Source organism: Sciurus vulgaris, assembly GCF_902686455.1.
Source record: "Sciurus vulgaris genome assembly, chromosome: 5".
Taxonomy (NCBI): Eukaryota; Metazoa; Chordata; class Mammalia; order Rodentia; family Sciuridae; genus Sciurus; species Sciurus vulgaris.
In genome coordinates, this window is record NC_136465.1 from 174,459,778 (window position 1) to 174,484,815 (window position 25,038).

At 54.6% G+C, this 25,038-nt stretch overlaps 2 protein-coding genes across 9 annotated transcripts; both read right to left on the reverse strand.

Moving 5' to 3' along the window:
* Positions 1-1,813: 1,813 nt before the first annotated feature.
* Positions 1,814-3,414, reverse strand: TNFRSF13C (TNF receptor superfamily member 13C). Its single transcript, XM_079141226.1, has 3 exons — positions 3,185-3,414; positions 2,708-3,013; positions 1,814-2,190 (listed from the first exon to the last, which is right to left on the reverse strand). The coding sequence occupies exons 1-3, from the start codon at positions 3,318-3,320 to the stop codon at positions 2,003-2,005; spliced, it is 630 nt and encodes a 209-aa protein (XP_078997352.1). The 5' UTR covers positions 3,321-3,414; the 3' UTR covers positions 1,814-2,002.
* A 6,805-nt stretch (positions 3,415-10,219) lies between these two features.
* CENPM (centromere protein M) lies at positions 10,220-24,820 on the reverse strand. 8 transcript variants are annotated; one of them, XM_079142571.1, is made up of 6 exons: positions 24,669-24,820; positions 24,090-24,169; positions 19,072-19,164; positions 17,266-17,345; positions 16,099-16,298; positions 10,224-11,782 (listed from the first exon to the last, which is right to left on the reverse strand). In XM_079142571.1, the coding sequence occupies exons 1-6, from the start codon at positions 24,723-24,725 to the stop codon at positions 11,642-11,644; spliced, it is 651 nt and encodes a 216-aa protein (XP_078998697.1). In that variant the 5' UTR covers positions 24,726-24,820; the 3' UTR covers positions 10,224-11,641. The 8 variants fall into 8 exon arrangements, with proteins under 8 accessions (XP_078998698.1, XP_078998702.1, XP_078998697.1 ...); XM_079142573.1 differs by having other exon boundaries at positions 10,230-11,782; positions 16,207-16,298; positions 24,669-24,819; XM_079142576.1 differs by lacking the exon at positions 16,099-16,298 and having other exon boundaries at positions 10,221-11,782.
* Between the last annotated feature and the right edge of the window lie 218 nt (positions 24,821-25,038).

Consider the following 25,038-nt stretch of genomic DNA (forward strand, 5'->3'; position numbering starts at 1 on the left):
GCGGGGTGGGAGAAAGGGATGGCCAGGAACAGCTTAGCCTCCCTGGCCCCTGCATGGAGGGGGAGTGTATGACTGCACACTCTGCCACTTACTGCTTGCCATCTGATGTCACCAGTCACCTGGCTCCTTAGAAGTAGTGGTATCTAAAATAGGCTCAGGGAGGGACTAGCTGGGCAGAGATTAGGATATGAATGTCCAGGTTCTGGGTCTCCAAATGCCACTGTCCACCGTCCACTCTCTTCTGAGCTGGGAAAGTGGTAGGTGGGAGAGGCAGGTGTCTGCCAGGCAGCTCTGGGGGGCTCAGGGAGAGGCCAGCAGAAAACCTCTGGTACATGGAAAAGAAAATGGCCAAGGTCCTACAAAGGGAAAAACAGTACCCAGGACTCCACCTTCTGACTTCTGGTCCAGTGCTCCTTCCAAAAGAGCCAGGTTGTGACAAGTTCCCAGGTAGATTTCCAGGATGAAGTTCAAGTTCCATCTTGTGTGGGAGGGCAGGCAGCAGAGGAGACAGCTGGCTGCAAGTGCACAGTATGGTCCAGGAGCCCCACTGTTAACGGGCAGCCTCCACAGGGGCAGTGGTAAGCCTATGGCTGCCACAGGCTGGCAAATAAGCCCAGCTCATGGGGCCCAGACCGTGGAGAGAAGAGGAGGACTGATCATAGAAGGAAGGGTGTTCAAGGGATGTCAGATCTATCTGGTCAGTGCCATAGGCCTGCCCTGGCCTGTGTATGAAGGTGCCCCCTGAGCAGAGCTGAGTGTGCCATGCCCAGGAGGCAGCTGGGCCCCAGGTGGTCTGAGAGAGCTTCCTGACAAGGCCTCCCTCAGCTTGAGCTTGGAGTCTAGCTCTAGAGGCTATAGAATTCCTCCTGAGTGCAGCCTGTGGCTCTGGAAGCTTCCAACAGGGTAGAAATGGCATCTTAGGTTCTAGCAGATTAGGCCAAGCCCAGGGTGATCCTGGGATGCAGATACCTGAGAATTGGCACAATCAAGCACGGCTTTTTTTTTTTTTTTTTTTCTGGTTACTTCTAAAAAATAATCTTGATACCTGGCTGTAGCTCAGTGGTATAGCATTTGCCTAATATGTATGAGGTCCTGGGTTTGGTCCCCAATACCACACATACACACACCAAAAGGAATTTAAAATAATCTTGCACTAAATCCCCAAGTGAAACCGTCAGCAGGTTACTCACTGCTGCCACTTGCGTCACTTTAAAAGCAGTATAGCTCTGAAAGCAAGTATTAAAGAAATTCAACACTCAGCTACCAATGAAGCATCCTCCCACTTGGCCTTCTTTTCAGATTCATTTGGCCTAATGGTCTCTTCCCTATTGTAAAGGAAAGCTCTCTTATTCATAGTACCCATATTGGTCTGTTTTGCATCATTATAACAAAATACCCAAAGCTAGGAAACTTTATAAAGGAAATGGGTTATTTAGCTCACAGTTCTGGAGGCCCAATCATATCGAGCGATAGCCTTCCTGCTGGCAGAGATGCAAGGTGGCAGAGGGCATCACATGGCAAGGGACAAGGAGCATATAGTGTGTGTCTCTTCTGGTCTTTCTCCCCCCTTTATAAAGCCACCAATGCCCGATGATGGTGGTCGCCCAGATGACCTTGTCTAATCCTAGTCACCTCCCAAAGGCCCCACCTCTAAAAAAAACAGTCAGATCAAGTTCCCCCCCCTTAATAATACCTCACAATGGGAATTAGATCTCAACACAGAGCCTTAGAGGACACATTCAAACCATATCCAACCCAGCAGAGCACCGGAGCAGAGGACTTCAAGGGCTGTCAAAGGTGGCACGGTCTTAAGCCAAAGCAAACACACAGACGACTCCAAGTGGCTGCACACTGTGGGCCATACTGTCTGGAGGGTTTAGGGTGGAGCAGCCTGGCTCCCAGGAAAAGGGCAGGTGGGTGCCGGGGTGAAGAGCCGAATTCAGTGTCCAAGCCTGCGGAGGGCCCAGAAGCCAGGCAGGAGCCCCACCTGCCCTCTCCACTGCTATTGTTGCTCAGGGCTGGCGGTCTTGGTGGTCACCAGCTCAGTGGAGCCCAGCTCTGTGGCTGGCACAGGCACACTGTGGCCAGGTGTGCTGTTGCCTGGGTCTTCTGGTGTTCTGGGTGGAGGCCAGACAGGAGCTGAGGCATTGAGGGTTCCCAAGGAGGGGTCGAAGACATTGTCCAGGGGCTCTGGGTGGGTAGGAGCATGGGGATATGGAGGGTCAGGGTTGGGCCACAGTGTTCCCCACTCCCTGTTCTGGAAGCTTCCTCCAGAGAGATAGCTCTCAGTAGATGAAGCTCCACTGTGGCCTGGAGGGGTGGCACATGACAGGCCCCCAGGACAGGAAGTGCTGAGTCCAGAGGCCTGGCCAGCTGTGGGGTGCAGACTGAAGGCGACTGGTGGGAAACCCAGACTGGCCAGCCCACAGCCTCTGGTGGGCCCAGGCCCCTGACTCCCAGGAGCAGGGTAACTGGTCCCCTGCAACAGGAGTCTGTCTCCCCGGGTCTGCAGGGCTGGGGCGGCTCTCCCTGCTCAGGAGCAAACTCCTTTCCTCCCTCAGTCTGCGACACCCGACCGAGTCCTGGCTCCCGGTCCAGACCTCCCCTGCTCCGTAAGGGCCATGACCGCCCGCGACAGCCCCCATCCCAGCCCGTGGGACACGCTCCACAGGACGGTATCTCCCCTTCTCCCAGACGCGGGACTCACCGTCCTGGCCTCCGTCTGGGGCCTCTAGGGAGGCCGTCCTGCGCCGCTGCTGCCACCTCCAGCTCACCAGGGCCACCAGGGCCAGGGCCAGGGCCAGCGCCAGGCCTAGCAGCGCGGGGGCACCGAAAAGCAGCCCAGGCAGCGGCAGCACGGTCTCGGGCCGGGCCCCGGCGCCCACCGACTCCTGCGGCTGCAGCGCCGTCCCGGGTGCCTGGCTGCTCACGCCGGCGGCTGGCGCGGGCGGTGGGGACGGGGAGAGAGGGCAGGGAACCGAGGGGAGGGACCGCGGGCCGGAGGCAGGCGAGGCTGAGGGACGCGGGGAGGGAGAGACGGGCGGTGAGCGCCACGCAGTGTGCGCTGGTCCCACGGCGCCCTCGACGCGTCGCCCCGGGCCTGGCCCGGTCGGGGCCCCGCAGCGGGAGCCGCCCCTTCCCCGTCCCCGGGTGCCCGAGGAGAGCGGCGGGGGTCGCCCCTTACCTGATCCAGGCTCAGGTGTGCGGAGGAGCCTGCAGTTGACGCAGAGGCGGACCAGAGGGTCGAAGCACTGGGCCTGGACGTAGGGCGTGGGCGCCGGCCCGTCCCTGCCCCGCACGCTCCTGGCCCCGCGCCGCATGGTGCCTGGCCTCCGCCCGCCGCAGGTCGAGGCCCGAGAGCGGCCTCCGGGCCCTCCCCTCGGGAGGAACCCGAGGCCGAGGCCACGCCCTCCCGGGCCGCCCCTGCCCGCGCGGCCCGCGCCCTGACCTTCCCTTTCACCTGCGGTTCCTCCCTCAGCCACTCAACCGTCACCCCAGACGCCAGCCGGGGGGCCCTCTGCCGGGCACTGGAGTCAGACGGAAGCCCGCCCTCGGGCCGCCCCGGGAGTGGACCCATGGCCAGGACGCAGCACGCCGGGTGGCCTGGTCTGCTTGGCCGCTCGGGGGCCAGCCCGTGCCACAGACGCTGCCAGCAGCCCCTCCTGCCGGCCGGCCGGCCCCTGCGCAGGGACCACCCGGTACCAGGCCGCCCCCACTCGGAGACGGAGGCAGACAGACCGGCCGCACAGCGCGCGCACACTGCAGCTTGGTTCTCTCCCTCAGGCCCTGCGCCCTCCGCCCGCTTGGCCTGCAGCGGGATCGAGCAACCAGGCGCCCAGGACAGTGCAGGAGTTAGTGGGTGCAGGGTCAGGCCCAAGGGTCACCAGCACAGGCACCATGAAAGGGAACAGGAAGGCTTGACCAGGAGGCCGCGGGAGAGGTGTCGCAGAGGAGCGAGCGAGGGCTAGTGTGAGACCAGGGTGAACGAAGGTCTGGACGCCCAAACCCGAAGGCCGGGAGTGGTAGGCCCAACGGGTCGGGCAGGGGCCTCGCTTGGAGCCTGAGGCAGCTTGGACTCCGGCTGGAGGACACCCGGGAGCCACACAGGGCTTGGAGCAGGAGTGCCCCCGTAAGATTTGCGCAGTAGTGAGAACCTGTGGCGACCCACTCCCCTTCCCCAGGCTGGCCACTGCTCACCCCCGGGCCGCCAAGCCCCTCCTGCCTCCACTGCTGTCCTCCCCAGCGTTTGTCCCCCAGCTGTCTCTCACCCAAGTCCCTCTCAGATGAGTCTCAGCCACGCAGACAAGCACCCTCGGCCTTCCTGGATCCATGTGACCCCCTTTCCTGGGCAAGAGCTGCAGGGGTCCCAGCGCAACCAGAGCACAGGCTGGGGGGCCATTTGGAGCCTCAGCAGTAGGCTGGGGTGGGACACAGAGCACAGGGGAGGGCTCTCTGTCTGAGCAGGGAGGGGGCTTGGGGGAGAGGAAACCTTTAGCAGCTACATGGGGGAGGGGAGCATGCTTGGCAGATGGGGATGGAGAGGCCAAAGCGGCATGGCCTCTGGGGACAGGTGTGGCCACCACCGTGGGAAGTGCTGGGAGAAGGGAGGGTCTGGCTGCGGATGGAGAGGGCCAACCTCCAGCACCCGGCCTACCAGTGAGGCTGGGAGGGTCCAGCAGGGGAGCAGGGGTCTCAGGTCTCAGCTCTGCACTATTCAGAAGGACCCTCCCTCTGGCTGCTGCAAGTTGGAGACCAGACAAAGTAGCCAGGAGATCTGTGTCTCCGTCCAGGCAGGGGAGGATGCAGCAGCTGAGCCTGAGGGAGCAAGCTCAGGAGAACCCGAGCCGGCCGTCCTTGAGGGGCCCTGGCCCACTGCCTCCCCGTCCCCTGCCCACGGGCCAGCAACTCTGGGGCAGGAAGGTGTAGGCGGCAGGGCAGCTGCAAAGGAGAAGTGGGTCTGGGAGGCGGGTGTGGGTGTGAGTGGGTGGATGGCAAGGCCAGGGGAGCCTTGGAGAGGAGCCAGGCCAGACACAGCCCTCCCTGTGGGACAGAGGGATGGGGCAGGCCTCCCTCACCTGTCCCTGTTGGTGCACTGTACTTACTTGCCATCATTAGGGTCACAGGGTGCTGCCTACACAGCAGGTACCTCACCTGGCCTTTGAGCCAGACACTGGGGCAGGGCCGTCTGAGACCTGTAGGAACCCAGGAGCAGGGCACTGTCTCTGGGCGAGGGTGGCCCAGAAGGTCCAGGGCTGTGGGATTAGTGTCTGCGATGTGTGCAGCGCCTGACGGAGACCAAACCTCTTCACGTGAGCTTCCCAAGTGGGCTGGGGGTGGGGGTTGTGGCAGGCCCCAACCTCTGGTTAAGAAGAGAAGTTGCACCAATGTGGGAAATATTAGGTTACACCTTACACCTCAGTGTGTGTTTGTATGTATGTGTGTGTGTCATAGTTCCTAAGTCAAGCTTACCAATTTCCTGTTCCTTTTTCTTTGCCATAGTGGGGATTGGACCCAGGGGCACTCATCTCCAGTTCTTTTTATTTTATTACTTATTCAGTGGTATCGGGGATTTGAACCCAGGAGTACTTAACTACTGTTCCACATCACATCCCCAGTCCTTTTCTAATTTACTTTTTATTTTGACACAAGGTCTCACTAAGTTGCTTAGGGCCTTGGTGAAGCTCGCCTCAAACTTGCAATCCTCCTGCCTTGGACTCCCAAGAAGCTGGAATTACAGGTGTGCGCCACCGTGCCCAGCCTCAGCACATTCTTGAGTAGAATGAAGGACTTTAGCCAGGCATGGTGGCACATGCTTGTAATCCCAGCAGCTTGGGAGGCTGGGGCAGGATCACAAGTTCAAAGCCAGCCTCGGCAACTTAGTGAGACCCTGTATCAAAATTAAACAACTTAAAAATGGTCTGGGGATGTGGTTCAGTGGTTAAATGCCCCTGGGTTCAATCTCCAGTATCAAAAAAAAAAAAAAAAAAAAAGAGAGAGAAAATGAGGGACTTCGTTGCCGAAAACCCTTCACCTTGAACTGAATCTGACTTAACATTCTTGACTTTTCATTCACTGAATAGTCTTTTTGAAAAGATGATTAATTTGGTTTCTGTCATCTTTGCCCCTAAAATTCCCCTCAAGCCCCTGAGATGAGGAAACAGACCTCAAGGGCAAAGGGTCTTCCCAGGATGACCAGCAGGTAGGAGGGGCCTGGATGGGGTCTGTGCCCACCTGACTGTGAAGCTTGTGCCCCTCGTGCATTGGGAAACCAATGGGGGGTGGGAGAGTGAGGTCACTCTGTGCCTATGGGAGGAGCTCAGAGGCTGGGGGGCAGTCCCTGGGGGCAGAGGCCCAACCCCCACCCCCATCTGGATGTGAAACTGCCCAGGGGCCTGGAATCCTCTCTGAACTTCAAAATTAGGTTTAGTAGTGATTATGCCAGTAAAGCTGCAGTAGTTCTCAGACAAGGCTCGCAACAACACAAGTCTCAGTCGGAAGGGGCGTGTCTACACCGTCCCTGGGGAGCCTCTGCACCACGCAGCCTCTCATTCCGGACATGTGGGCCTTTACCTCCCATATGTGCCTCAGTGCATTTATAAAGGACTCTTCGAATTTCACGCGGGCCACACGTGTGACTGCCCTGTGGTCACCCATTGCCCTGGGCTGGGCCCTGGGGTTGTGTCCACTCTTGGCCCCACCTGATTTTGTGACATGCCTGGATCCCCATCTTGGAGATTCCCTTTGGCCTCCTCATGAATTTAGCTCTGACAAAAAGGGATGTTGCTAGGAAGTCCCCTCAGCAGGGACAGTAGTGTTGGGCCTCTGGGCACCAGGAGGGCAGAGGTGGTGGGAATCCGTACATCTAGCAAGGCTGAGCAGCAGACCAGAGCCCATATGGTGGCCAGAGAGGCCTGGCCTCTGAACCAGAGTGGGTGAGGGCCAGTCACACTCCCGTGGAGCAGGGTGGAGCAGCATGGAGTCCTGCCCAGGTCCTCGCAGCCCAGCTCTCAGTCCCAAGACCATTCCCGTTCCACTCCCAGGCACGCACACTGGCTCCACAGGCTCCTGGCTGGGCAGCCCCAGCCATTCTCTCGGCATGGGTTGGGGACGTGGAGCCCTCCATGTGAGGTCGGACAGGAGACCACAGCCCCTCAGCTTCCCAGCCACAGGGGGTGGAGTCCTCACCTCCTGGGGCCAGCACACATGCCTGAGGCCCAGGTGGGAGGGGAGGAGCGGGAATCTCCCAGGGGTTTCCCTCCAGGCCTCTCTCAGGGTACCACACAGTAGGGACCAGGAACTGCTGGGCTCTGGGCCTCCTATGGGCTTCTGACCCTGTGTGAATACACAGGCCAACACCATATACAGGCACCTCGTATTCCACCAAATGCTAACTGAGCACCTACTATGTACCAGGCAATGTTCCAGGTTCTGGGCAGCAGCAGGGGATCACAGAGCCAAGCACAAGCAGGGAAACAATACAGTAGGTGAGGGATGAGAAGCAATGGGGAGAACCCAGTGTGGACCTAGTGGTGCACACCTGTAATCCCAGTGACTCAGGAGGATCACAAGTTGAAGATCAGCAGGGCTGGGAGACAGCTCAGTCGGTAGAGTGTTTGCCTTGTAAGCACAAGGCCCTGGGTTCGATCCCCAGCACCCAAAAGGAAAAAAAAAAGTTGAAGATCAGCTTCAACAACTTAGTGAGGCCCTAAGCAAGTTAATGAGACTCTGTTTCAAAATAAAAAAAAACAAAGGGTCACTCAGTGGTAAAGCACCCCTGGGTTCAATCTCTAGTATCCCCACCATGGCGGGCGGTGGGGAAATCACTGGGGAGGAAAATTCAGAATGGTACAGGGGACTTGGGTGCAGTTTTCAACAGGGGAGCTGGGGAGAGGGCAGCCCTGATGGAGGTGAGCGAGCCCAGGGCCAATGGGGGCAGCACCTCACAGTGCCCAGGACTCGTGCAGCCTCACCACCTGGTCCAAGCCCACTCACCACCCACACCCCAGCCACCCTGTGGGGGAGAGGCAGGGCCATTGTGCCTTGCAAGAGCTAGAGAGAAAAGGGACAGGCCAGGCAGGCCAAGCTCAGGGGACTGTCCATCCGTAGACGGCACAGGGAGTAGAGGGTTCCCTCCCAGGAGGCTGATCTCAGAGCAGGGTCGGGTGGGGCTCCTGTGGGCTGCGTGCAAGGCGGTCACCCAGAGCAGCACCACTGAACACTGGCCCCTCCTGGGAACTCCCAAATGCCTCTGGTAGTCCCCTGATGTGCGGGTGGCCTCAGGCAGGCTGCTTCTGCCCAGGTCAGGGGGTCTAGGCCACCCATCCAAACTCCCTGCCCGAGGTTGTCCTCAGCAGCCCCCGTGGAACCATCTCAGGCAGAGCCTACAGAGGTGTGCAGGGCCTGGACACCCACGTTCTCTCAGCCCGAGTGTCTGGAGAAGTCCTCTCACAGGGGCCATTAGCCTTCTGGCCCCAGGAGACTGAAGGGAAGGGGGACTAAGCCAGCTAGTTCCTTCTGGCCCAGGGCCCTGTGTGGGGGAGCTGCACCCTTCACTGTGTGCCAGGGAGGCGGGCAGGCTGTGGCAGAGCTGCTCAGGAAGCTGCAAGACTCACCTTGGCCACTGTACCCGAGCATAACAAGACGGCCCTCCAGGGAGGGTGGACAAAGGACAAGCACAGGTACCTCTTGATTTCTCAGCATCACGGGGTCCTCAAGTGGTAGAGCAGGCAGTGGGAAGTCACTGCCCCCGGTCACACTGCAAGCTGGTCACAGAGCCTGCTGGTAGGACTCACAGGCCCAGCCCTTTCCCACCTCATGGCTTCCTCTGTGGCCAACCTCTGCCCACGGGGGTAAAGGACTCAGTGCCAGCTGCCAAACCTGCTCCTCTCTAGGAAGCCCTTGCCTCCTTGGCAGGGTGGGAATTACCACCAGCCTGGGCCATTGTTTTGTTTTGTATACGAGATAGATTTTTTTTATCTTGAGACAGGGTCTCACTGTGGCTTAGGAACTCACTCAGTTGCTAAGGCTGGCTTTGAACTTGCAATCCTCCTGCCTCAGCCTCCAGAATTTCTGGGATTACAGGCACACGAAACTGCCCAGCTAGGGTCAGAACTCTTGGGTCTGGGCCACCTCTCACAGAGTTTAGCTCCCCAGGGTGGGCCCAAGGGCTGCCCGCAATCAGGTGGCCTCAGTGGAACAAATGAACCGTGACTTCAACTGAGCCCTGCCCTGAGTCCCGGACCCCTCACCCAGACGGACCCCTCACCCAGACAGCAAGAGCTCCTGCCCCACCTCCCTCGCGGGGAGCAGGCAGCAGGCAGCTTGACCCATTTGAAGGGACACCTGCCCACTCAGGTCTGTGGCCTGTGGTCCCTGTCCACCCTCAAACACTGCCTCCCATTAGCCTGACTCCATCCTACCCATGAGTGGCTGCCTGAGGTTTGCCATTGGTACGCGGCCGGCCAGCAGCCCTGACCCCAGCAGCTCCAGACACCCCGGCAGGCACAGGGGCAGGGTCTCCACTTCTCCCCTCAGTCACATTCCTCCTAGACATGCCACTGCCTTCAGATAGGGAAGCAACCACTCCCTGTCCATCCATCCCCATCCTTCTGGGGACAGCAGGTCTGTGAACACCTTACTGCCATTTAAATGTGTCACTCAGCTCTGCTGTGAGGCAGGGGCAGGCTAGTCCCCAATCGGAGAGCGGCCTCTCAGTTCCAGGGCCCTGCCAAGCTCTGCAGGGAGCTGGCAGCAGTGACAGCGCTGAGTTCCCCCAGCACTTGGAAGGCTCCCAGCCCTCGCTGGAGAATGCAATGCCACTTCTCTTGTTAAATGGCACCAGGTGGCAAGGAAAATGTGGTGCAGGGATCTGAGGGAGAGGCAGGCTGGCAGGGGAGGGAAGGGGTGGAAGGCCTCCCGTCTTTAGCAAAAGGTGACATCCCAGGAGAGGCCGCAGGGTCCTCACTGCCTTCCTCCCCTGGAGGCACCCCTCATCCCCAGCCCAGGGTGCCCAGGATACAATGCCTGGTGGCCCTCTGAGAAGGCTGACCCTCTGGGCCTGTCATCAGGGACAACACAAACCTTCACCTCTTCCCTCTTCCTCAGACCCAGACCCACCACCTCTCCAGCAGAGGTCCTGGCCTCCCTGGCCACATGCCCCAGGGGGTGCCTTGCAGCAGGCTGAAGGCCTGCTCAAGCCTCACGGGCCACCCTCTGTGCTTCCTAGCTTGCTCCCCTCAGGGCTAAGGGGGTCCTAGCAATCCTCAGCCATCCTCAGCCATCCTCGCCAGGAGGGGCTGTGAGGGGCCACCCGGCAGCCTGCTTCCTCAGGCAAAGGCGGGCTTCCCCTGCCTCCTGCTCAGGCCCACTCTGCAGAGATGCCCCGCCCTTGCCCAAAGTCTAGCCACTCAGAACAGCTGAGGACCAGTGCAGGCTTGGCCGGTTCTGCCGCTGATTGGCTGTGACTGTGGACACACATCTGATTACAAGTCTCAGTTTCACCAACTGTGAAATGGAGAGCACCAGTACCTCTGGGGCCGCTGGGAGGGCACGGGAGGCGCTGCGAGCCAGCTCTGCGAAGCACGAAGTGCCCCACAAGTGTCAGGTGGCACGCGGGGCCCCCCAGGGGCCACATCTGCGTGGAAGTCAGCCAGGTGTGGAAGCCTCACTTAGCACTAGGGCAGGCCTGGGGCAGGGTTCTGGAGGTGCCTAGAGGAGGCAGGCTGGCCTCACCCTCATGACACTCACAGTTCCCAGTGGGACCTTCTTCCCTGAAGAACATGGGCCCTGGCTGCGTTGGTGACATCAAGGCAGAGGCGGGCTCTGCCCAGGACCAGCTGGCTTCCCAAGACCTCTCTGGCCAGACACCTCCCCTGGCCCTTAGCTCCGCTGAGCCAGCCTGGCTTCCCTGCAGCAGCACAAGTCCTGAGCAGGCTGACAGATCCCTGGAGTTTAATCTTAGCACTTTACAAATTTCCATTAGACTGAGGGAGAACAGCCGCCTCTGCATAATCTCCTGCCACAGCCCCAGTCCTGCAGGCAGCTACTTTTTCTCACAGACCTCTGACCTCAGTGGCAAATTCTCAATTTGCATCAGTTTTTAAATTCAGTTGTGTGATTTCAAATACCAGTGGCCGTTCACTGAGCCCTTGCCTGGGCTGAGCACAGCATTAACACTGTCCAGTCCCAGGCATGTCCCAGGCACTTCCCCAGCACGCCATTCAATTCTCAGTGAGTTAAATACAGACACCTCCATTTACAGCTGGGGAAACTGAGGCTCCCAGAAGCAACACTCAAGTTCCATAAGAGCAGCAGGACCCCCAAATATGGAGTCCAAGCTCCCCTCCCACATCCTGTCTTCATTGTTCTGAGTCAGTTTCCTCATTTGCAAAGCCAGAGTGGTGGATGAGATGAGACCAGTGAGCTTCAAACTTTTTTTAGCCAGAGGCCCTTTGTTCCAGGGAAGTCTTAAGTGGAGATGCAGCCATCAGTGAGCGGGTGTAGGAGGGGGCTGGAGTCCCAGCAACTGGGCACCTCCCATCCTGCCCAGCGCCCTGCTGGGGTACAGGAGCCTGACTCTGCCTGTGTCTGTGACTGGCTAATGGAGCCCCCAGCGGGGAGGCGCAGCCAGGCCCAGAGGCCCTCACAGCTCCTCTGGCGGAGGGGTCTCAGAGCTCCTCAGCAGAGACAGCAGACTCAGGGCCGAGACACCAGGTACATGACCAGCACAGACCAGCAGCATGCGCACCAGACGCTGCGCCATGGTGGCTCGAAAGTCTTCCACCTGCAGGGAAGAGCCAAGAACAGCAGTGAGACTCGGGCAGCAGGCAGAGCTGGGGGACAAGACTTGGGGGCGGCTCAGGGCATTGTGTTCCATCGTGGCTGCACCCTCGCCCATGCTTCCCACCTGCTCAGCTCGCCCAACCGCAGAGACTATAAGCCTGATCAAGAGGAAGTCGAACCTGACAAGCAAGGTGGCAAAGCTAGGCACACTGTCCAGGGTCACACAGGCGGTGAGTGCGGAGCTGGGATCTGAGTCAGGCCCAAGCCCCTGGGCTTGCAGTGGCATTGGAGGAAGACACTCCAAGGGATGTGAGGGAGGCCCTCACCCCGAATATGGAGGTGCCATCCATAAGGAATCCCCTTATTGGGGCTCCTGTGCAGCTGGTGGGCAGTCTCAGAAGTGGTCTAGCCAGCGGCAGGGGGTTGTGCAGACTCAAGACCCCGAATCAAACCCCTCACTTGTCACCCAGGACCCTGGCTCAAAATCCAGTGGTGACTTCTCCGTCCTCTGTGTGCTGGTGCTACCAGAAGGTGCCACGGCCTCTCAGTCCTTTCTACCTTGCTCCTGGTATGGTGCCTGCCTGTGCCCACCCACCATGCACGCACCGCCCTCCTCACTGCAGGACACCAAAGTTGGGCCTGGTTCTTGGCTTCCTTCTCTCACAGTCAATCCCTGAGTAACTTTGCCTGGTTCTGTAGCTTTAAAAATCACCTGATTTCTGATGACACACGTTACATCTCCCGACCTTTAAGAGTGTGCAGCTATTTCACTTCTCCCCTTGGACAGTGGCCTGGAGGCCACAAGCCCTGCTCCTGTCTTCTTGCCCTTCGCAGCCAAAGGCAGAGCTGTCCTCCACTCACCTCTCCCTCACACCTGGTCATGAGCATATTCTTGTCAATTCCACTCTGCAAACAGCTAGTCATGGGCCATCCTGGGCCCCTGTCCCCCGGCTACCACCAAGTCCAGGTCTCTCGTGTGTGTGTGTGTGTGTGTGTGTGTACAGTACTAGGGATCGAACCCAGAGGTGCTCTACCACTGAGTCACATCCAGACCTTTTTATTTTTTATTCTGAGTCAGGGTCTTGTTAAGTTGCCCAGGCTGGCCTTGAACGTGTGATTCATCTGCCTCAGCCTCCCCGAGTCACTGGGATTCTAGGTGTGCACTCTCCTGGCCAGGCCACTCTTAACTCTTCCACAAAGAGCCTCTAAATCCGGCTCCCCATTTCTGTTCTCGTCTCCCTCGGTCTCATCTCCTTCCAGCAGCCAGAGAAAATAAAAGCTTGAAAATACAAGCCATGCTGCATTCCTCCTGGGCCCCAGTGGCTCTGGCTTTGCTCAGGGTGAAAGCCAGTCTTTACAGGAACACAAGGCCTCACTGCCAGGTCCCATCGTTTCTGACTTCTCTCCCACTGCCCTGGCATTAGTTTCTCAGCTGCATTACCCCGGCCCTCCCTGCTGGGCTCTGAACACACCGCACAAGCTCCAGACGCAGGCCTTGGCACTGGGCGCTGCTCTTCTGCTGGGTACCCACAGCCTGTCCTCTCGCTTCCTTCAAGTCTCTATCTGAAGTCATGTTTGCAGTGGGGCCTCCCTTGCTGCTCTATCCAAATCTTGCCCCTTACCTGTCAGACCCCCATTTTCTAAAAGTTATACATTCTTTGTTTTGGGGGAGGGGGGGTGGTACTAGAAATTGAACAGAGTTGTTCTACCACTGAGCCACATCCCCAGCCCTTTTTTTAAATTTTGAGACAGGTTCTCACTGAGTTACGGAGGCTGACCTTGAACTTGAGAACCTCCCACCTCCTGACCTCCCTCCTGACCGAGGGAGAATGGGGAGCCGGATTTAGAGGCTCTTTGTGGAAGAGTTAAGAGTGGCCTGGCCAGGAGAGTGCACACCTAGAATCCCAGTGACTCGGGGAGGCTGAGGCAGATGAATCACATGTTCAAGGCCAGCCTGGGCAACTTAACAAGACCCTGACTCAAAATAAAATATAAAAAGATCTGGATGTGACTCAGTGGTAGAGCACCTCTGGGTTCGATCCCTAGTACTGCGTGCGTGCGCCTGGGCCTCCTGAGTCACTAGTGTTACAGGTGTGTGCCACCTCACCCAGCCCCACATTCTGTTTCTTTACCATCTCTGCTTTCTTGACTAGAACAGAGTCAGGATTTTTGAGGCAGGGTCTCGCTATGTTGCCCAGAATGGTTTCAAAAACCTAGCTAAAGCCATCCTCTTGCCTCAGGTTCTTGAGTAGCTAGGACTACAGTTGCCCACTGTGCCTGGTCCTAGGAATTTTTACTGTTTTGCTCTATGCGGAATCCTTGGTGCCTAGAGCTGTGCTTGGCACACTGCACATAGGTGGGAAGTATTTGTAGAATAAATCCTCCTGCTGCATATTCTGTGGCCTCTGCCTGAAATCCATCACTAGCTTGGGCTTGTGGCTGCCTCCTACCACCCACGCCTCACATTGAGACAAGGACCCAAAACCAAGTCTGACCACAGTCACGACTTTGCCCATGATGTACAGGAAAAAATGACTTAATTCTACACCAGGCTTCAAAAACTCAGCAAATCCTCATCTTACTAGATTCTGAGAGGGCAGGACCAATGTCTGCCTCAGGCATCAGCACAGGCCCAACCAGCAGACCTGGGCATTTGTTCTGCTGGGCAAATCACACACCTCCGAGTGTTTCCCCCTCTACAAGGGGCTAGGAAACCCGGCTATGCCTCAGATCCTGGCAAGGCTCAGACTTGATTATGCAGAAGCGGGTGGGGAGGCGACAGACCAGCTCTGGGGCTTCATTTGAAGGATGCAGTCAGCGGGCATGTCCTCAACCCCTTCCCACTGGAAACAGGCTGGGGCCTCTGCTTCCCACCAAGTCAGCCACAGCCGGTGTCAGGCTAGAAGGGAACCCAGGACCTGGTGTGGCCTGCCATCTCGTGGCCACACGCACAACTGCACCTACCTCAGGCTGGCAGGCACTAGGGCATCTGCGTGTGCGTGAATTGTGGGGCAAAGATGCCCCCTCAATGAGAGGTAAGAAAACTGAGGCTCTGAGAGGGAGGTGACTGGCTCAAGGTCACAACAGCAGGCTATGATGGGGACAGCTGTATACTAAGTGGCTGGGCCAACTTACTAGCCCTGTGACTGTGAGCAGGAGCCTCTTCTCAGTCTGTTTTCCCAGAGCTTTGCTGGAAGGAAAGCCTGGAGGGGAGGCCCTAAGGTGCACAGGGGCCTCATGGTGCCATCTGTGAGGTCAGAGCACTGACCTAGTCAGGGGTCCTAAAAATAGTTGTCAAATGTGAAAAACAAATTTGTGATAGAGTAGTACGCACACTGGTCACTGCACTGGTCTAGGGTGATGCAGGGGGCAGGTCAAAGAGCCAGGTCTGCCCAATGCTACGGTGACCTGTGAAGGCCACCATGTCCACTGGTGAAGGCTGACACTGTGCTATCCCTACTCACGTTCTTCCCTGTGCCCACCATGCTCCAGTTCACTTAGAAGTTAGTAGAGGAAAAAAAGGTGTGTTTTTTTTTTTTTTTTTTTTTTCTTATCCAAGTTCCCAGATCACCTGAATTCTGTCCCCAAAGCAGAGGGGTTGACAGACCCCTGGGCCAGCTGGTGGGGAGTGTTCTTGAGCACTCAGTTCTCTCTGCATCACATACTTTATCTCTGGGAAAAGGTGTCAGACCCATAACAGCAAAAAACATGAATCTTCAGAATGAACCTCAAAACCCAGGGACAGATCCCGGGAGCAACGGAGCAGGCCTGGTGGGAGCAGCCCACTGGCCCTCCACACCCTGCAGAGGGAGCACAGCGACTCCTGCCGAGTCTCCTCCCGTGTGAGAGGCCCAGGAGCAACACTCGCGCTCACCTTGGAGACACCAGCGGGGGCCAGCAGGGCAGAACCCACACGTGTGCCTCCCTCCCCTACACGCCACCTGCTCAGCAACACCCCTGTGGCCTGCTGGTACCCTGCCCTATCTGGGACTGGACGAGGCCTACAACCAGGGAGGCAAGGATGGCGCTGGGCATTCTGTCAAGGAGATACAGGATGCACTAAGCAATGAGAGACCCGGCCCCTGGTGTCATAAGCAGAAGAGTGAGAGGTCAATAAGGACCCACGAATACACAAACAAGACTTACAAGGACAGAGACACAGAAAAGAAAAAGCCTGGCAACAAGTGACCGAGACTGGCCTCTAACCCATTTCACACTGGTGTACCTAGAGGCTTAGGATAACCCACTTCAGGTCACAGAGAGGCCAGGACTTAAACCAGGACCTCAGGTTCCCCTACACACCAGGGGCCACCTCACCTGGTCCTCAGTGACCCTGCGATGAGCATTCCTGATGTTCCCACAGTGTACGACTGCCCCTTCCCCACGCCCGAGTGTAACATCAGCCACTGTGGCAAGGGTCCTCACCTCCAGGTCACAGAAGAGCAGGGGGCTTCGGTAGGTGTGGGCCAGCTTCAGCACCGTGTTTCGGTGAATGCTGCAGTGGTGCTCCTGCCCAGCTGCCAAGAAGCCAAGAGCGCTGCAGGCGGTGCCCAGGAAGAGCCGGGCACAGTCGTCAGCAGCCCCCTCGGGTGTCAGTTTCTTAACTGGCCCATGGGTGACAATCCTGTTGCACCATCAAATCAGCTCGAATGGGTGGGAGATCGTTCTAGTAGCATATGCAGTGAGGGCAGCCAGAGCCCCTGCCCACCCGGTGTGGCGTCAGAGAACTGGGAGCCCGGCTCCTCGGAGCTCAGCGAGCGTGACCTGTGCCAAGCACTGCCCTCCAGGTTCAGTTAAGAGAGGCAGACAGGTCACATGTGTCCCTGGTGCAGGAGGGGACACCGGACTCAGTTTTGAGTTTTCTGGAGGGACTAGAAAGAGGAACAAAGGATGGGAGAGACCCCGGCAGCAGCCATGGAGGGACGGGCCCTGGCTGGGACTGTCGCCCACGTGACTCTCAGCTCCACCACCGTGGAACTACGGGCGCTGGGCCAGTCACCTAACTTCATGACCAGTCTCCTCAGTTATAACACAGATAATACCAACCTCGAAGATCAATGACATGGAAAACTACAACAGTCTCGGGCCCAGGGCGAGCCCCATGAAGGTCGGCTATTACCATTTGCACCGTTAATATTACAAAGTCTCAGAAACCACAGGACTTTTTCAGAGAACTAGAGCTGAACCAAAGAATGAGAATAACAGGAGGCGACACTAAACAAGGCGGCAGAGGCCAAACTGCAAAACACTTTGTGTCTTTAGGGGAGTCTGGATTTCACTCTGAAAGCTGCAGGAAGCCAGCAGGCAACTGCGAGCACCAGCAGAACTATCTGCTCAGATTCACTGTTAGAGACTGACAGCAGTCAGGTCCTCAAGTCACGTCCCCCCAGGGCCTGCAGTGACAGTCATCAGCCAGGCTGCCTGGCAAGGACGCTACGCCTGCCGGCTCTCTCGGGGCAGGTGGCAGGTGAGGGGGGTACTTACCACCTGTGCTGAGGAAGCACACCCTCCCCAGGAAGAAGCTGGCGTCCACATGGCGCAGGGACTCCTGCACATGCTGCAGACTGGGGTGGCCAGGCCAGGGCAAGAAAACAAACCAGAGGGGGGCAAACTTCACAATGGAGACAGTAGATACCCCTGTTTCTCTGATCCAAGGGGTCAGAGAATAAGAGGAAGGGGACAGGAAAACAGCCTGGAAGAATACCCTGACCTTAATTTTTTATAACTAATGTTTAAAAAGGGGCTCCCATGTGTGGAGCAGTCGATTTGTAAATGTGGGCGCACACAGAAAGCACAGCCCTCCTCAGCCCTGCCCTCCACGCCCAACTCCCTGGAGGGAGCTGCTGCCATCAGTTGGGGGTGATTCTTTCAGAATAGTTTTCAGATGCATTATGGTGGTATGAATAGGCGTTTGCTCTTTGGACCCCACACATCATCATCAGTTCTGCTGTACTGTCACTGGGATATTGAGGATGTCCCTAAGACTTCATGTGGCCATGGTGCTAGAGGCAAGGCTTTGGAAGGGGATTACATTAGATACGGTGGGCAGGGTGAGGCCCCAGGAATGAATCCTGGTGTTTTATAAGAGTGACAAAGCCCAGAAAGACACACGTGTTCCCTTTCTCCGGTCAGTGTCTTGGGACTCTGCCATCAAGAAGGCCATTACCAGATGTGGCCCCTCAACCTTGGACCTACAGAACTGAGACAAAATAAACCTCTTTCCCTTCCTCCCTTCCTTTCTTTTTGCAGTAGTAGGGATGGAACCAAGGGCTAAGAGCTCTATCCACCAATGAGCTATATTCCCAGCCCTTTATTTTAAGACAGAATCTTGCTAAATTGCCTAGTTTGGCCTTGAATTTGCAATTCTCCTGCCTCAGCCTCCCGAGTAGCTGGGATCATAGGTGGGCACCACTGGGCCTGGCATCTGTCTTGGAAGTTTATTGTACTGATGTGAAACTGACTAATACAAATGCGTGGAACTGATAAGTTCCTTAGAATGAGGACACAGTGCACCATGTTCAATTTTCCCAGTGATGGCATTTAGTGGGTTCCAGGTTTTCACTATTATAAGTCATCATGCTAGTTCGCAACTCTTTCTCTTTCTCCCACTGCTGACCATTTCCAACTAGCTGGGCAGTGAGGTCTAGACCTCCTAACGATGCTAGATGTATCTGCTGTCTCTGCACTCCTGGGCTTCTGGGTGTCTCCAACACAGCCTCCCCTCAGCCCCTACCATCTCACTAGATGTCTGTGCTGGTCTCTGTGCTGGACCCTGGTCCTTGCCTAACCTCAGCCAGCCATTCCTGGAGGGGCTCACTCCCATCTTTACCTGACTGACTCTCAGGTGGCGATTTAGATGTTACCTCCACCAAAAAGTCTACCTTGACCTTCCACACCTAAGGCCTGGCTCTCAGAGGTCTTGTTTGGGTCAGCCCACACCCCACAGCCCAGTGTTTTCCTCTTTACAGTCCACATCTCAGGTACTCTAACCGTCCTTTCAAAAGTCCAGTCTCCTCCCAGTGGATGAGTGGTCTGCTTTGTTCATTGCTGTGCCTGCTGTTGGGAGTGCAAAGTAGTGTTCAGAGGGTTAAATGAACAGAGGACACCGTGGGATTTGTCAGGGTCTCCTAAACACTGCACTGCCCACCAGCTTCTTCCTCCTTGCCCTCTAGGCTGACTCGGGCAACCTCTCACTGCCTCATCCCTTCCTATCACAAGTAAGGTCACTGTCCCAGCACACTCCCAAGTCATGCTGGCCGAGTCCTCAGGTCCCCGTCCGCTGGCTCCTACCTGTATTTGCTATGAAGGTTAATCACGAACACAATCAGGTCGATTCGAGGCCGATTCACGTTGGACGGTAAAGGGAGGGACTTTGCCAAGTGGCTAAAAAACAGGAAATCACAGGATTAAAGACAAATCTACCCACTCACAGCGACTGTTCGTGCCCACTGCCCTTCAGAGGGGAAGAGGATGTCAAGGGCTCCTCACCTATTCACCAGATACTCTGCAGGAAAGACTTCCTATTTATTTATTTATTTATTTAGGTATCAGGGACTGAACCTAGGAGCACTCAACCACTGAGCCCCATACCCAGTCCTTTTTTGATTCTTTAATTTTGAGACAGGGTCTCACTGAGTTGCTTAGGGCCTCATTGAGTTGCTGAGGCTGGTCTTGGACTGGCGATCCTCCTGCCTCAGCCCCCCAAGCTGCTGGATTACAAGGGTGCGCCCCCACACCCAGCCAGGCAAGACTTCTTGAAGGGGCACAGAGGTAAAACAAATCCCACCCTACCCACATCACTCCTGCCCAATTCCCCATGCTAGAAAAGGGGTCTGTTCAGTAACCACCATGGTGAGAGGATGTGGCAAGGTGCATGGCACATGGTGCAGGGCTGGGGAGGTCACTGTGTGCCGAGGGAGAAGAGGGGGTGCCATCTCAGAAGAGGGGGTGTTGGGCTGTGACATTTAGGAGGTAAGAATGAACCCCTTTTGAGACGGATGTGGGCACAAGTCCGAGTTCTGTCAACTGCCAACCTATGTGACCCTGGGCAAGTACTTCTCATCTGGGGTTGGTCTCTGGGTTTTCTTTCTTTCTTTTTTTCTTTTTTTTTTGATGTTGGGGATGGAACTCAGGGCCTAGAGCATGCTGGGCAAGTGCTCCACCACTGAGCTGCACCCTGTGCCCAAAGGTTGTTCTTAAAGCCTCTACTTCTGCCCATTTCCACATATTTCTATTACCCATCTCCCCTTTCACCAGACTATAGCTTAAGAAATGGAGAAATAGCAAAAAGTACAAAAAAATACAAGTTTAAAATAGTTTAAAATATTCACATATACCCCAAAGTCAGTCACCTAGAAATTACTATTAGAACATTTTAGCAAACATCTTTTCATGTATATAATGTATATACATTCAGACAATAGTATAATCTAAAAAAATGGAATAACAGCATTAATTTAAATGGAACAGAAGCAAAAAAAAAAAAGAAAGAAAGAAATGGAAAAATAGATGAACTTTGGATAGGCTATTGATTTATTTCATGGTGCTGGGAATTGAACCCAGGGCCTTGTGCATGCAAGGTAAGTACTCTACCAACTAAGTACATCCCCAACCCTAGGCTATTTTTTTTTAGATTTTTTTTTTGGTAGTTGTAGATGAACAGCATGCCTTTATTTTATGTTTATTTTTATGCGGTGCTAAGGATTAAACCCAGTGCTTCACACATGCTAGGCAAGCACTCTGCCACTAAGCTACAGCCCCAGCTCAAGGCTATTTTTTTAATCAAAAGAGACTGTTCCCTAAAAGAGCTTAATCAAAGAGTATGCAACAGGGAATGTAGCTCAGGGGCAGAATGCTTGCCTAGCATGCACGAGGCCCTGACTTGCATCTCCACTACTGCAAAATAAAACACATAAGGAATAAAAGCAGACTGTGAAGAAAAATAAGAAGTTGACGCCATTGGTGTGTGGCAGGGGGGTAACTGGGGATTGAACTGAGGAACACTTCACCACTGAGCTACATTCCAAACCCCTTTATTTTGAGATGAGGTCTTGCCAAGTTACCCAGGCTGGCTTCAAATTTGCCATTTGCCATCCTCCTGCCTTGGCCTCCTAAATCACTAGGAATGCCACTGTGCCAGGTTAATTGATACCATTTTTAACTATGTTTCAATTTTATCTACATTGGATTGATACTCTATTATGAAAAGTAAGAAAATTAACATTCTTACACTTTATCTTACCAGTTGGTCATGACTTAAGAATGCATATTTACGCTTCATTATTATTGTTATTAGTTTCTATATACATCTATATTTTGCTCTAACTGTAACTGGACACAGGCTGATGAAGCTGCCACTCTGGAACACTGCTGGTTGCTATGGGGGAGGTAAAGGGCCAAGGGGAATTCTTTTACTAGCAATTAAATGCTGCAGTACTGAAGAGAAACTCATTTTTGTGCACAACTCACTCGTCAGAACCAGTCACATGGCCCTACACAACGGCATGAGATCAAGTACAATTTTTTTAAAAAATTTTTAGTTGTCAGTGGACCTTTATTTTATTTACTTATACATGGTGCTGAGAATCGAACCCAGTGCCTCACGCGTGCTAGGCAAGTGCTCCCCAACTGAGCCACAACCCCAGCCCAAGAAGTACCAGCTTAATTACTGCTGTGTGCTACAAACTCGGAGAATGGAAACACATGGCAACAGAGTGAACAGATGATCATCCAGGCGATTTGCTTTTCCAGCCGAAAAGTCTGAAGAATTATTTACTCTTTTAGTTTGATAACATAACTAGGCTACAACTTGACATCAAGTATTCTGTATTCCACACCTACTTTTCCTGTAACTAGAATACATTACCCTTTTAATGGACAAATTAAACTTTCTATTCATTTCAGAAAATGCTATTATACCTTTGGATGCTTTTGCCATTTCTCTCGAGCCTTCTTCTTTGCCAAATAGGTTTTCACCCACGTCCACTCCGCCAGTCTCTGTGTTTATTAGTGCGTTTATTAGCTGAACCTCAAACAGTGTCACTTTTGGGCCCTTCTGGCCCTCCTCAGCTTCCCACTTCCTCTGCTGTTTTCCTGTTGGTCTTTGTATGTTTCTTCCTTTTCTTTTTTTTGGAGGTTCAGAGGATCAAACCCTGAGGCACACTCTAAGATACATCTCCAGCCCTTTTTTATTTTTGAGATAAATAGGGTTTAAGTTGCCCAGGGTGGCCCTGAACTTGAGATCCTCCTGCTTCAGACTCCTGAGTCCCTGACATTAGATATGTGCCACAGCTCCCAGATGAATGTTTCTTTAAAAAATTAACTTTATTATTAAATCTCTCCATTATCCAGAGCACTCACAGAGGAATCTTTTCTTTTTCTGTATTTTTTCCAGAGTAGGCTCCTCGTGGATGTGTGTCATGTGACTTGCCCCTTCCCTCTTTCTGCGATGATTCCCACCACAGCTTTTTCCACCTTTTTTTTTTTTGGGTGCTGGGGATCGAACCCAGGGCCTTGTGCTTGTAAGGCAAGCACTTTACCAACTGAGCTATCTCCCCAGCCCCGCTTTTTCCATCTTATTTTTATTAAATGTAGGAATTTTTTTTTCTGTATTTTCCATTTACTCTGATACTAATTAAATGGATTTTTATTTATTTTTTTTCAGAGTCAGAGCTCCCTATGTTGCCCAGGTTGGCCTTGAATTCCTGGGCTACAGCAATCCTCCTGCTGCGGCCTCTTAAGCAGCTGGGACCACCACCAGGTGTATATCACCACACCTGGCTAAATGAATTTTTAAAAATCCTTTTCCAGCAGGCACAGTGATGCACACCTGTAATCCCAGCGGTTTGGGAGGTTGAGGCAGGGGGATTGAGAGTTCAAAGTCAGCCTCAGCAACTTAGCGATGCCCTAAGCAACTTAGTGAGACCCTGTCTCTAAATAAAATATAAAATAGGGCTGGGAATGTGGTTCAGCGGTTAAGCAATCCTGTGTTCAACTTGAGGTATGACATTTAAAAAAAAAAAAAAAATCCTTTTCATTTCTGAGCTGTAAGTTTGAGACTGTGGGTTATTGTGTTTACTATAGTGAGAGGCCTGGTGAGGTGCAGGGAGCACAGACAGACCTGAGAACAATCTTTACGCAGAGGGAAAAGATTACACTCCCTCAGAGAATTTTGGAAGTGCTGTTGCAGAGTTTATTCTGCCTAGTAAAAGACATTCCCATTCCCACTGAGGAAATACCTTCCAGATTTGAACCATTCTCCATCAACACCGTCCACTGGGCCTTATCTACCAGGGTGAATGACACACATTTTCAGTCACTTGATGTAGAACAGCAGCTGTTTCTGCTTCTTTCCAGTTAGAAAAAGGAAATCAAAATGCACTTTTTTGGTTACCTTTTCTCCAAATTTGGGGATACTAAAGAATTTTCATAATTGTGTTGTGGGAGAAGGGTTAGTAGGCAAAACATGCCAGAATTTTTTGCAGCCTATGAAGTTGGCTCATTTTTGCTATTTTCCAATTCATTTCACTAGGTTTTTCCGGGAAGATAATTTTGTGGTTCAGCTTCATTTCACTATGCTTACTGGGAAACTCTTACCTTCCGTTTCACTACCCTCATACATATCAAGCATTTGCGCCCCTCAACGTTTTTCTTCTTTTTCTTCTAATTGTGTGTGTGTGTGTGGTACTAGGGATTGAATCCAGGAACATTCTACCATTGAGTTTCATCCTCTACCCTTATAAAAAAATTTCAAAATTTGAGACGGTTTCCCTAAGTTGCCCACACTGGTCTTTAACTTTGGAGTCTCCTGCTTCAGCCTCCAGAGTGGCTTGGGTTATAGGTGTTCACAGCTGCTGCGCCCTGGAAATCTTTCTTGAATCTTGAATTAACCCGATTAATTCAGCAATTATTAATTGAGCATCTACTCTGTGCCAGTTGTCAGATAAGAAACCAGTGAACTGGAGCCAAAGAAACAGCTCGTTTTGTAGAGCACTCGCCTAGCATGCGCAAGGGCATCCCAGGCGCCTCAGATGAGGAGGGGGGAAAAAAAAGCAAAAACCAGTGAATCAACAGGTGGAGGTGATCCTTTCTGTTCATTGATAACTAAGAGCAAAATAACAGTTTTGCGACAGTAATGGGTGGGGTGCTCAAGTGGATCCCCTGTGAGGTGTACCAACCAGCTTCCGGTGGACGGGCAGGCTCAGTGAGGGCTGCTGGAGGCTGGGAGGAGGTGGCTGGCAGGCCCCGCCTCGGAGGCTCCCTCCTCTCTCCCTCCCTCCCAGAGTTCTGGTGCAGTCTCAGCTACTTACACCCTCAGCTCGGACGCGCAGTCCTCTTTGAGCATCGAGTCTGCCAGCTGCTGCAGGAGAGCATCCTCCGTGCCCACCAGCTGCCCAGGGAGAGAAGTGCTAGGGTGAGACTGGGCAGGGCAATTCCTCTGGAGAACCCAGCTCCGGGAACCCCTCCCTGGGGGATCCGGCCACAGCCCGAGGACAGCTGGGAGGAGGTCCTTTCCCGAGAAGAGGATCCCAGCGGGGGTCTGCAGTTTGGGCCCGCTCCTGGCCAGCATGCACCGTACCTACTACCCACTCCCACTCCCTCGGACTGCCTGACCTCTACCCGAGGCCAGAACTTAAGTTGTGAGAAAGCAAGATTCAGGGGGGGCGCCCTGCCAGGCGCGCGGGCACCCGCCCACTCGCCCGGCCAATCACGAGCTGGGAAAGACTACGCTGCTCATCTATTGGCTACTCCGATTGGTTCAGAGCGCGGCTCTTCCGCCTACCGCCGGGAATAGCGCGCGCCTCGGGTGGGAGAAGGCCGGAGCCAGGGGGCTCGAGCGCAGCGCAGGAGGGAAGGCCCCCCGGGGAAACGGGACCGCCGACACCTACCAAGCCGGTGGCCGTGTTCAGGGCGGGCAGCTTGTCCAGCGGCTTTAACACCGACATCTTCGGTCGCAGCCGAATCGTCCCCTCCGCGATGCGCGCCAGACTTTCAAACCGTACTGAGTTCCTCCCCTAAATCGTGGCGGAGGAGCACGTGGCCCTCTCTGGGCGGGGTTTCGGGGGGCGGGGCGGAGCATTCTTAAAGGAACCGCTACCTCCTTTTCTAAGGGTTCCGCATCTGAGCAGGCCTTTCGTTCCACTGCTTATTTCGCTTTTGTTCATTCGTGCTTGTTCAAGGCACTCTTGATTCCTTCCAGATCTGCTCCTCCTATGTCTTTCCCATCTCAGCTGACTCCATTCCTGGGGTTGCTTAGAA

Bases quoted from the DNA above. Each gene is read 5' to 3' on its own strand.
- CENPM (XM_079142569.1), bottom strand. From the start codon at position 24,349: ATGCTGGCCAGGAGCGGGCCCAAACTGCAGACCCCCGCTGGGATCCTC. The intron at 16,299-17,265 runs GTAAGTACCCCC...GCTTCTTGGCAG, and splicing joins GTGCTTCCTCAGCACAGGTG to CTGGGCAGGAGCACCACTGC. The intron at 11,783-16,098 runs GTGAGGTGGCCC...TCTTCCCTGCAG, and splicing joins GCAGGGTCACTGAGGACCAG to GTGGAAGACTTTCGAGCCAC.
- TNFRSF13C (XM_079141226.1), bottom strand. From the start codon at position 3,320: ATGCGGCGCGGGGCCAGGAGCGTGCGGGGCAGGGACGGGCCGGCGCCC. The intron at 3,014-3,184 runs GTAAGGGGCGAC...CGCGTCCCTCAG, and splicing joins CACACCTGAGCCTGGATCAG to CCTCGCCTGCCTCCGGCCCG. The intron at 2,191-2,707 runs GTGAGTCCCGCG...CTACCCACCCAG, and splicing joins CCCAGACGGAGGCCAGGACG to AGCCCCTGGACAATGTCTTC.